The 12,031-nt window shown below is 41.6% G+C and overlaps 1 protein-coding gene across 1 annotated transcript in view; it reads left to right on the plus strand.

Moving 5' to 3' along the window:
• SLC35F1 (solute carrier family 35 member F1) overlaps positions 1-12,031 on the plus strand; it is a 398,948-nt gene that overhangs the window by 364,764 nt on the left and 22,153 nt on the right. The window contains exons 6-7 of the mRNA XM_040965276.1: positions 1,940-1,992; positions 9,218-9,372. Of these exons, the coding sequence (XP_040821210.1) occupies positions 1,940-1,992; positions 9,218-9,372 (208 nt within the window). The remainder of the gene's footprint in view (positions 1-1,939; positions 1,993-9,217; positions 9,373-12,031) is intronic.

Consider the following 12,031-nt stretch of genomic DNA (forward strand, 5'->3'; position numbering starts at 1 on the left):
TCTACAAACTCAGCATTTGATTAGTACTTTTTTTCAAACAAGTTTATTATAAATTATTACAAAAATGTTTAATGGACTTTGAACATAATTTTATAAGAAATCATTGGAAGCATATTGATTCTCCCAATCCAATATGTAGGCTATTATTTACACAAATGGAAAAGGCAAACATAAACATCACAATTTGTACCATTTCAAGAAAACTATACTGTGTTTACAAGTGACAACCACTGCTAGAAAACTAAGCTTAATATTTCCCCTTTAAAAAATTATTTATTTGTTTGAAAGCCAGAGTTAGAGAGAGAGAGACTCTTTCATCTATTGGTTCACTTCCCAAATCGCCATAAAAGCCAAGGTTGGACCAAGCCAAAGTCAGAGGCTTAGAGTCTCATCTGGTCTCCTACGATGGTAATAGTGGCCCGAATTCTTGCGCCACCTTCTGCTGCTTTTCCTCAGCTATTAACAAGGAGCTGGATGGGCAGTGGAGCAGCTGGGGCATGAATCACTGTTCATATGGGATGCTGATGTCACACACAGTGACTTTACCCGCTGTGCCACAATGTGAGCACCTAAAACTGCCCATTCATACATTTGCTCTTTTGTTACCTTTAGTTTGCTAGAGTGAGTTAGATTTCAATTTTTTCTTTTAGAATTTAGTATTTCCATTTCCTTATAAAGGTAAAAATGTGATACAGGCATTCATTGACATCAATCAAAAGCACCAGTTTTGTAATAACTTTGGAACTGGAACATGTAAGCCCTCACAAGTGCTTAAGAAATGTTTACATTGCATAAAACATACTTTTTCATCATTGAAGACCATGTATTTTAGCTTCTTACAAGAAGCAACAAATGATAGTATGACCTCCAGTCTGATCTCACTAAATTCATTTCTATAAATGATTATTCTGATTTCAATAAATATCTTTCTACAAAGCTAGTACTTTTCAATTGTATCCACTCAATCTCTGTAATTACTTATGGAAGAAGTTGTGGCATAACCTTAAATACATTTTCCAAGTACATTTTCCAGATTCTCCAAATTTTGGTACTCTAAGTACTGTTGAGAAGCTCCATAGCAAATACAGCTGAAAAGGCTCTATTTTTGGTTTACTTTTAAACTGTGCTGACATTTAAAACTTTAGTTTGGTGAGAAGAAAAGAAATCAAATAGTACAACTATTCATAGCCAATATTTCGTAGATGAATAACTCATTTTACAGATCATTACTACTGAGTCCAAAAATATATTGGTACATCCAGTACTCACATGCTTCAGTTACAGTCCATAGAGAGGACTAAGTACTCTGGAGATACTGCTGTGAAATAAAGGTGTGTCTAGTAATTGTATACATGGACGGTGCCCTGGACCCAAAGCAATGCCCACCTCACTTCCTGATCTTCCATCTCAGAAGTGGCTCCAAAGTGTGCTCCGTGAACTCCCAGCTTTGGCATCACATGAGAACCGTCAGTCAGTAAAGCATTTCTTGGGCCCCACTTAGAGCTACTGAATGGGAATCTCCAGCGATGGGATCCCCAAAAAAGGTGTTTTAACAAGTTTGCTAAGTGACTTTGAGCTACATTTAACTTTGAGAACCATTGCCCTGGAGAATGCTCAGTCAAAAGAAAAAATCAATTAAATTTGTAGGCACAGAAATTTTCTGCATCTCATTATTTGCTTTTTAGGAAGCATCTTGGGTCACCTTGTGCTGCAAGGGTGGAAGGAGACGGGACTGGGAGAGAGGCTGGTTTTGCAAGGTTCTTCTCACCACTGCTGCCCACAGCTAGTGAGGCCGTTCTGGGATGAACTACAGGCTGCTGGCTCAGCCTTGCCACTGTGTGACTCAAAAAATGATTTGATTGTTTCATTATTTGTACAACTCTAGCAAGTGAAAAAGAAGCAGATAAAATGCATCATAATCTTTTCTCTGATTTTGCAGAGCTATAATGGAGCACAAGGAACTGCTAAAGGTGCCATGGGATTGGCAAATAGGTAAGGAGTTTGCCATTTTTAGTAAACCTGAAATATGTGTTTGAAAAGTGTTATGCATGAGAGCACAAGGAAGAAGGGGATTTGGAATGGCAGGGGACAAATGAAGATGAAATTCCCTTGTCGTCTTAGGAATTCTGCACACAGTAAGAGATTGAATTGTTTGATTCATGTTTCCTAATTGAGCTTCTGCCCATTATCAGCATTGCGATGCCATTAGGGAAGGCACAAAAGTATGTTATTAGGTTAAAGACCGACCAGAAAGAGAAAAATGCCTCAAGGCAGTGGTAGCATATAAATGACAGCAATTTGCTCCAGCCAAGAAACCTGTAACTGATGTGATCATTAGAAAATAAAGGAAAGAAGCTCAACTTGACAAAAGAGCATGAGGGAAAACAGTATAATGGACATTCTGTGCTCATATAAAACTTCAGAAGAGAGCATCTTGTGCATAAGAAATGGTTAATTGATCTCCATGTGGCCTTAGAAAAGACCAGACACACTTTTGATCTAGTTCATACTCATCCAGGCATCTTAAATTGCATGTATTTCTAAAAATTCATTTTCTCCTGAAACATGTAGAACAAGGATTTAAGATCCTAGGAAATGAGCGATCCTAAAGCAAACCCTATATATTGCCATTTAATAACATCAGAACTATTTCCCTCATTGTCTGCACTGAGACTTCTGGGTCCCAGCAACGAGCCCAGAGGTTGGCCTATGACAATGTGTGCAAATTACCTGCGGAATGAATGTAGTAGGAAGCCCAGTGACTCCCAACACTCAAGCTGGCATTTTCAACCATCTCCAGCCACTGTGAGCTCTGACACAGCATCAGCTTTTAGCACATGCATCTTCCACAAAGAACGGGAACAATACCAAAGCTGCCATGTACTATTGCATCTCGCCCGGCCTCTAGGCATCTGAGGCAGCTGGCAGGCAGCACACTCTGAAGGCACATTCTGAGCCCTAGAAGTACACATGATTCTCCCGGGAGGTTATCGCTAGTCTCTTCAAGGGTCGACCAGCTCTCCTGTCTGCCACGGAGTCCTGCCATGTAATCTCTTTCAAGTTTTACTCCAGAGTGCGGTAATTAAATGAAAATCAATAGAGAAAAAGAGAGTAGGAAGAGGACAGGAGAGTAGCTGGGGAAGGAAGCTGGCCACAGGTTGCAGACACACTTACCCTTGTGACTCTCAATGCCAGGAAGCCAACTGTTACCGGTGCTTGGCAGCACTTCACATCACAGCCACCTGTGGGTGGCAATTAATTTGATACTGATAGAAATAGCAATGGTAGCAAACAAAATTGGTCCTCTAGTTGGGCAGATGCTCTGTGCATGTCCACTGAGTTCTGTTATAATTCTGTGTTCAATGTGTCATTCAAAGACAGGTTTACTCTGAGCTCTCATTTGGGAATGAAAATGTCAGCCATGTAGTCTAAGATGAGGAAGGGCAATACAGAAGGAACAGATGACAGAGCTGTGGGTTGGATTCCTGATTGGAAATGAGGCCAGATGGCCTAGAAGGGAAATCAAACACACATCCCTTTCTTTCAGGAGCATTTGTAAGGTTCAGTTTCAGAGTTTGTTTTCTTTAACTCTGAGGTCACCTTAGTCTTCATTAGCTCACCCTGACTTGCTGTGTGTTCCTGTTGATCTCAGTTCTAAGCACAGAGCGTTCTGTGAACCAAATATTTATTAAATGAGCAATTGGTGAGTGACAGTCAAGAGAGTGGATCTGTCCCACCCTCTAGCTTCTCACAAAATATAAAAAGTTGGGAAACAGACTGGCAGAAAGCTTGACCTGATACATCTGGGGACTGGGAGATGACAAACTTGTGGAGCAAGGGGGACACCAGTGGCCAGCTAGCATCCCCGCCCCGTTCCCTAAGTCACCTTGGAAGTCACCCAGGAGTGGGCCTGGCAGTCCCAGGCCGGGACCACTGCGTCCTGGTGAGAGTGTCCACTGCTTCCATTTGGACAGCAGCAGCCACCAAGATAATCTTCACTTCCAAGGATTTGTCACTGTATCCCCCTCCTTCTCATCACATTACACACCTCCTGTGTGGCTCCACTGCCTGTCAATTTATCACAAAAAAGATAAGGTATTTTCCCCTATGGGGTGAGTGGAACAGGAATAGGTCTTATATTTTCTGGGCCTCCAGGCATTAAGTCCAACATATGCTATTATTTTCCTCAGAAATTATTCTGTCATATACAGAATATAACATTATGTTATATAATATTAACTTCCAGAATATAATAATCTGTTATATTCACTCAACATGAGTGGATCACAAGATACTGAAGAACTAAAACCAGGAACCAGGTAGATATTAGCCACTGGTGCTTAGATTTTTTGTTTTTGTTGTTAAGATTTATTTATTTTTATTGGAAAGTCAGACCTACAGAAAGGAGGAGAGAAAGAGAGGAAGATCTTCCATCTGATGATTCACTCCCCAAGCGGCTGCAGCGGCCAGAGCCGAGCCAATCTGAAGCCAGGAGCCTCTTCTGGGTCTCCCATGCAGAGGCAGAGTCCCAAGGCTTAGGGCCATCCTGGACTGTTTTACCAGGCCACAAGCAGGGAGCTGGATGGGCAGTGGGGCTGCTGGGATTAGAACCGGTGCCCATATGGGATCCTGGCATGTGCAAGGCGAGCACTTTAGCCACTAGACTACCGTATCAGACCCAGATTTTTCCTTTGTTTTATCCTGCTGAATTTCCTGGTTGTGATTATCCAAGCACTAAGCTCACAGGTGGCTTCTCAGGGAGCAAGAGTGCTGCAGCCACAGACAGAAATCTATCAGGACCTTAAGCCTTCTCTTGATCCCACTTGTCAAATTGTGTTCAAGCATGGTGAAAAAATGTAAAATTATGTCGCAGTCAGATGTCATGGGGAGTGGGGGCAGGGGGAGAGTGTTCCATGAGTCAGCTGGCTAGGACGTGTGCTATGTAGGAAGCTTCCTCAGTGTGCATGTTACAGGGCGTTTATTTGTTTTGTTTGTTTGTTTGTTTTCTGGTTTTTTTTTTCCTGAAGGCCAAAGCAAGAGATCTGGCCTTTCCCTAAACATGAAAAAATGGGACCATAAAGCAAGAAGGATCTCAAAGATTATTATGAGTAGATAAATAGATAATGAAGAAGAATACTGCATTCCTTTCATCAATGCTGAATCGGAGGCTGAGATGCCTTGACCAAGCTCTCTGCTGCCTGTGCTGCAACTAACTTGTTCCGAGCAACCCAGGCAACTGGCACCCTTTACAAACTTCACTTCCTTTCTCGGTTCTAAGAAAGTGCTTCACCTAAGCATTAATTTCAAGTGTTAAAATCAATGTTTTATAAATCAGCATAGATGGGAAATGCATAGTATAAAATATATGCATGGATTAAAACATTTTTTACACCAAACCGAGCTTATCATTTAATTCCATTTTCATTAAGCTTTTGGAAGTCCCTGTTCCATATCACATATGTGTTTCATATATACAGTAAGGTGTTCATCGGGGTCAGATAGGATACTGTTTGGGAGTCTGATTTTTCTTCATAGTAATTAAGCAGTACTGATTAGTGATACAGTCTATGGCCATACCACCCTGAACGCCCCCGATCTCGTCTGATTAGTGATACAGCCTCAGGATTCAAAGTCAGACTGATCATGTGACCTGAGAGCTAACTGCCTAACCGCTGTGAGCTGGTGTTTGGCCTGATTACTCATAGAGTAATTCCTCCAATCCTCCCATTGCTGTGCTGTGCTCATGCCTAGACTCCTGTCCATGGGCTTCCAGCTGGGGTTGGGAGTGACAAGAAGATACAGAGGGAAGGGAGCAAAAAAAGAAGCCAACATGCTTCTCCTTGCTTCCCTGTTGTGAGTCAGGTCTCTGTGATGTCCTCCTTCCTGTATTTCTTCAACTTTTGGAGTACAAGAAAGTTATTGCCACTGCTAATCTCTGGCCTTGCCATTCCTGTTTCCCCATTAGCCATTTAAATACCTTGCCACATTTTGTTCTATATTAAACTTTCCTGTGTTGCACTTGGATTGTCTATGTTTCTTGACTGATATTCATTAAAGGCTGGTTCTTTACTTGCTTAAGAAAGATTATCATAGTAATGGCATTCACTGCTGTGTAGATAAACTAATATGTATAAAACACACAATGCCTAATCAGCATCTGGGTCATATTAGCTGATACTATTATTGCTAATTTTTTAGCTTTTATTCTTTGGCACATAAGGATAAGAACAATTGAGTTTTATGTTTCATGAAAGAAAAAACATTTCAAAGAAGATGGAATCATAGCTCTTCTCTGTCTACAAATGTAATCATCACAGCTATTATGTAGTTGTCAGCCAAAAGTAGTTCATTACACATGTTTGATGATATTGATCCATTGGCAACCTATATGATTAGCAAGTCGGACCTTCAGATGCATTGTTGATGTCCATTAACTCTAATGTTCATCTAAGAACAGCAAATCAGTCAAGTGCAGCAATGCTGTTTCGATTCGCTTTGTTCACAAAACAGGGTAGTTGCATACAGAAGCATTGGTTAGCCTAGCAAAATGATGAACTGTGGTGACATTCATCATCAACTGTGGTGACGTCCCCTATGTCTAATTCCTGCAACTTCAAAAATTAAATTTAGACTATTTGGTGAAAATCATCTTGAGGTGGTCTGATCAGCAAAGCGAGAGGCCCCTGTGTGTCTCTTTCCCACTCTCCTTGGCTTGCCAGCTGTGCTTATAAAACCACACCTCTTTTCTGCGCCACTAGCTCCCTACTGGACAAATTTTGGATGGTGCACAAGCATCTTAAACTTAATGCATGCAGATGGATCTTTTTAATCTCCTCTGACAGCTTGGTCTTTCCCTGGTTCTCTCTATCTCAGTAACTGACTTCACAGTTTACCAAGTTCTAAAGTTACAGAACCCTGACATCCTTGACATCTTCCTTTCTCTTTCTATGTGCATCTGTCCATCACCGAGGTGGCTGAATCTTCACAGGCTTAGCAACTTACCCTCTCCAGTGTCACCCCCAGCAAAACCCAGCAAGCTACCTTCCTCTCTTGCCTGGCCTTGCACACTCCACTCTCAACTGGCCTCCTGCCTGCCTTCTTCCTTCCAGTCCCTTCTCAGAGTAGCCAAAGCTACCTTTTTAAAATGTGAATCAGATAATTTTAGTCAACTACTACACACAATGACTTTGTAGCACAGCTAAAATAATTCCCTTTCCAACACTTGCTAGGCCCTGTATAATCCATCCCCATCCCTTGTCACGGCCATGCTGTTCACTCTGCTAGTCATTCTGGCCTCCACTGCTCCTGGAACAATGCACACCCCTGCCCCTTTTGGTATCTGCTCTGGTGCAAATCTCACTGTCTGCAGTGCTCTTCCTCTGCTCATCCCATCGCAGCCTCTTTTTAGTTCTCTAGCATTTAAGGCAAAGGCTGTCTTCACACAGCCTTACCCAACCACCTGCCTGAAGCAGCCTCCCTGCCCTTCTCTGTAGGGAGACCTGACAGCAGCTCTCAGCTTCCTTTCCCTGCTGTGTTCCACTGAATTATCCATGACTTCAGAGCCCACAAGTCATAACCCTGCATGGTGTGCTCTGTGAGATGACAGAAAGGGCAGGATTCTAGAACTTCCTATCCCAGTCATGGTATTATCTGAATCAATGCCACTCTGGTGCCTATAACATGTTCTGATCAAGTGATTATTTTTTTGTAGATTAGTTTAAGGATGTATCTTATCCCTAGTCATCTAATTACAAATTTCCTTATGAAATATCAAATTAATTGTTGTCATATTTCATGTATCAATCATTGATTATACAGCATTTGTTGTATTTTTAATAATTTCACTAAAAGGAAAACGTGTTATAAGTAACCTGAAACCAAAATATAGGACAATGGATCCTTTTTAGGAATCAGAACTTCTGATGGAGAAGCAAAGTGCATATGACACTATCTGGTTGCACAGACACATGAGAGATCCAAGTGGCTGATCCAGCCTCCCCGAAGGGCATGTCCACCACACTAGAGGGGGCTCTTGCACTGAGCTTGCTCACTTAATGGCCATAATAACATTTCATGGAGACCTACTGTGGCTTTTCTTAAATTTAGGATCATAAGCATAGAGAAAGAGTATTTGGACCCTTGGTACTTCTCAACACTCTTCAGGGGACTCGCTGATGCTCCTAATTAGAAGGGCTGAATATCCAGTACCTGACAAAACCCGCAAAACTCCCAGAATTCAGAGGAAGCTGTTTGCCTAGGGCTCAAGCCAGCTGCATTTAACCAAGAGCTTTCTTTAAAGAAGTTACTTTTAATGATTCACTAATTTGTGCCACTTCTGCTTGTTCTTGTTCTGTGTCTGATTCTTTCAAAGTAAATTTTCATCTCATTATTTTATGCTTGATTGTATCAGTATCCGGGAAAAGGTAAACTGAAGTCTACATTTAGCTATAAACTCCTGCATAGAACCTTACAAAACTGAGTATTTGTGGAATTAACAGTTATTTGTCTAGGCATAATTGTATATATACAGAAAGCTTTGATAATAACGGACTGGTATGAATCATTTTAAAGGCATCACAGCCCAGGTGTGATAGTACATGATTTGCTGGGAAAGGCTGTGGGGGAAATAGGGCTCGGTGTTGTCTGGGATAAAGCTGAGCAGAATTCATGAAGCTGGAATAAATGGGAAGAGTGTCCTGTGCTCAAAACAGAGAAAGGTTAGCCCAAATTCACAAAACTAGGATTTCAATTAAGTCTTCCAAACCAGGTCTCTTTTACATGTAAAGCCCTTCAATGTCCAGGACCAGGCAATTAATCATTATGATGAGCAATGCATGATGCCAAGAAGATTTGTTCCTGTTTCATAAGATTTCTCTAAGGAGTTTAAAATATGATATATGGATGGCACAAGTGTTTTGGAGTCAGAGAATCCAGATGCCTGGGAATGCAGCCACTAGGAGGCACTCTTTCTCCGAAAAAGCAAGATGTCAGCTATGCAGTACTGGAAGCAGAAGGTTCCCGCCCATACAGGAATTTTGACTTTTCAGTGTATGTCTGTTTTGTACTAAAAAAGAAAAAAAAAAAAACCATACCAGTTAGCATGGTGAAATACCGCTGCTGTGAGTGGTAGATGGTGTGCTCTTGCTCTTTTTTCTACTCTAGATACGGAACAAGACTTGGATGAGCCCTGACACTTGTCTCTCTCTACTCTCCACAGGCCTGCTCTATGTTGGCTTCAGTGCCTGCATGTTTGGTCTGTACAGCTTTATGCCAGTTGTCATAAAGAAAACCAGTGCCACTTCAGTCAACCTCTCCCTGCTCACGGCAGATCTGTACAGCCTGTTCTGTGGATTGTTTCTTTTCCACTACAAGGTAAGTTGAGTCACTGCTCCCATGTGAAGATGTCTCTGTTTAGGAAATGATGCTTACAGGTAAGTGTGCCTAGAGGAGGAATGCCATAGCTCTGTGCAGGCAGCTGGGATGCAACTATGTGCTAGCTCTCAAGCCTTCATATCCACATTTTGGCTGTAAGACAGAAGCAACCTTTTATTCTAACAGATCAGAAACTGTGGACAATCTAGAGGAAAGGATAAGGAACAGCTAAGAAGGAGAGGGCTTTTTGAGAAGCACTCATTCTGGAGGTGCTTTATCTGTGCTGAAGCTGGGAAGATCCAAACTCCAATGCCCAAAATACTGGCTTATCTGTTCTCTTTTGGGAAAAGGCATAATCCCTACAGATTTTGTTTTGTAGAAAGTTTAACAGAAAATATTAATGGAAATGCTAATGCTGTAGAAATAGTTCTTTCCTGGAAGTTGAGGATTGAATAGAACAAAACAAAGAGATCTTGCAAGCACCTGGAGTTACAATATCAGCCCTGGAGAAAGGAAGAAGCTGTCCTGTCAGAGATGCAACCTCCTTGAATGTATGAATCTACCCATATCATCACCCATGGTAGGCAGGACTAATTATGACACACCAGGATCAGATGCTGTTCCCCTTGTTACTCTACTTTAACAATCCATTAGGGTCAGCACATGAAAAGTAACCCTTTTCCATTCCTTCCCTAGTTGTGGAGGGAAGATGCAGTGGGGGCTCTTTCCAGGTTAAAGGTGACATGTCAAGCAGATAAAACAAAACCAGCCAGGCAGAGGGAGGCAGGTAAGAGATTATGTCAGTCTGGCCATGGCTAACCAAGAGTTTCACCAGTGCCTTAATAGTGAATATCACCAGGACATGCCAACCACTGGGACACCTTGGTGGGCTGTGAATATGTACTTGAGATAAGCAGAAGCAAAACAGCTAAAGTGCTTAACCAGAAGTACTACTGACACAGAGAGATCTCAGTCATAGCCACAAGCAGGTTAAAAACACAACCAAGGCTTTTAGTTGAGAGGACCACAAATGGATCTAGAAGATTGGAGGTACTGACAGAATGGCTATGCTAGTGAACAGGACAAAAGAGCTCAAGTTTCTTTTTCCCCCATCAAAAATAAGATTTATTGATTGTTTGAACTAAAGACAGAAGTGTGTGTGTGTGTGTGTGTGTGTGTGTGTGTGTGTGTGTGTGACAGAGAGAGTGAGATACCCTGTTTGCTGGCTCATTCTCCAACTGGCAGCCCACAGCAGCAGCCCAGAACCTAATCCAAATCTCCTTAGGTAACAGGGTCTCAAGCACTTGATTCGCTCTCTGCTGCCTCCCGGGGTGCACATTCTGAGGAAGCTGGAATCTGAAGTGGAGCCAGCACTCCAACCCAGGCACTCCGATCTAGCATATGCTCCTCCCACGCAGCATCTTAACTGCTACCCCAAATACCTGCGCCCCCAATTGTATTGATGTATAGTTAACAGATAAAAGTTACACATATACACATATGTATATATATTTCTAATAATCAAACTAATTAAGATATACATCACCTCATGTAATTTTTTTTCCATATGTTAGGGGAGAATTCATAAATTCTGCCCTGGCTAATTTCAACTAGGCAGTACATTCTTGTTAACTCTAATTACTGTCTATAAACCGTATCTCCGGAAGGTAACCATCTTTTAATAAAATCATACCATGAAAAATAATTTGTTAAATGCTTGAAATGCCTGCATCCCATGTGTGAGTGCCTGGTTCAAGTGCCAGCTTTGCTCACAGTTCCAATCCCAGCAGGCACTGGGAGTGCACGCCTTGGGAGGCAGGTGGTGAGCTGAGTCCTTGTCCACCCTTCTAGGAGACCAACAGAGTTCCTGGCTCACAGCTTCTTCCAGCACAGCTGTTACAGACATTTGGAGGCGTAAACTAGTAAACTGGAGATTTGCTCTTCCTCCTCCCCTACTTCATTGCATCCCCCTCTCAAATACATTACAGGAATGAAAGAAAAAGCAGCCACTGGGGACTGAGCAACTTTTCTCGTCTCTAAGTTGTTTGATTGGTCTAGGTCAGTATGTTTCTAGAGCTCCCCAATCTCACGAAAGCATGAAGTCAAGTCATAATGCAGGTCTCCCCTGTGGATGGAGGAGCCCAAGCACGTGGCTCGGCTGTTGTGATAATTCTCTATGCTCACCTCCTAGAGAAAACACTCTTAATAAGATTTTTTTTTATTTCTTTTTTTATTTCTATTTTTTTTATTTCTCCCATTCTGTGGTTGTTTATATATATTCTCCCATTCTGTGGTTGTGTATATATATATAATTTATATATATATAAAATTTATATATATATATATATATATATATATATATATATATACTGTCCTGTGAAGGACAACAGTTTTTACATTCATGAAGCCCAACTTATCTACTTGTTTACATTTTTAAAATATAAAAGAAATCAGGTGAATCCTGCCATGACCCGTGGGCCTCTAAGTCTTTCCTGCTGCTTCTCCTTTCCAAGGTTGCCCATAGTAACTGCCCATCACTTTGTACTATTGGCTTTATGAGGATGGTTGAAAATCACAGCCCAAGGAAGAGGAAACTAGATTCAGGCAAGGTTTCCTTAATTCTAAAGAGTATACTGCAGAAGAAGCGTTAAGCAAGTAA

The sequence above is a fragment of the Ochotona curzoniae genome, unplaced genomic scaffold (assembly GCF_017591425.1).
Source record: "Ochotona curzoniae isolate NIBS_2020 unplaced genomic scaffold, NIBS_Ocur_1.0 scaffold_3890, whole genome shotgun sequence".
Taxonomy (NCBI): Eukaryota; Metazoa; Chordata; class Mammalia; order Lagomorpha; family Ochotonidae; genus Ochotona; species Ochotona curzoniae.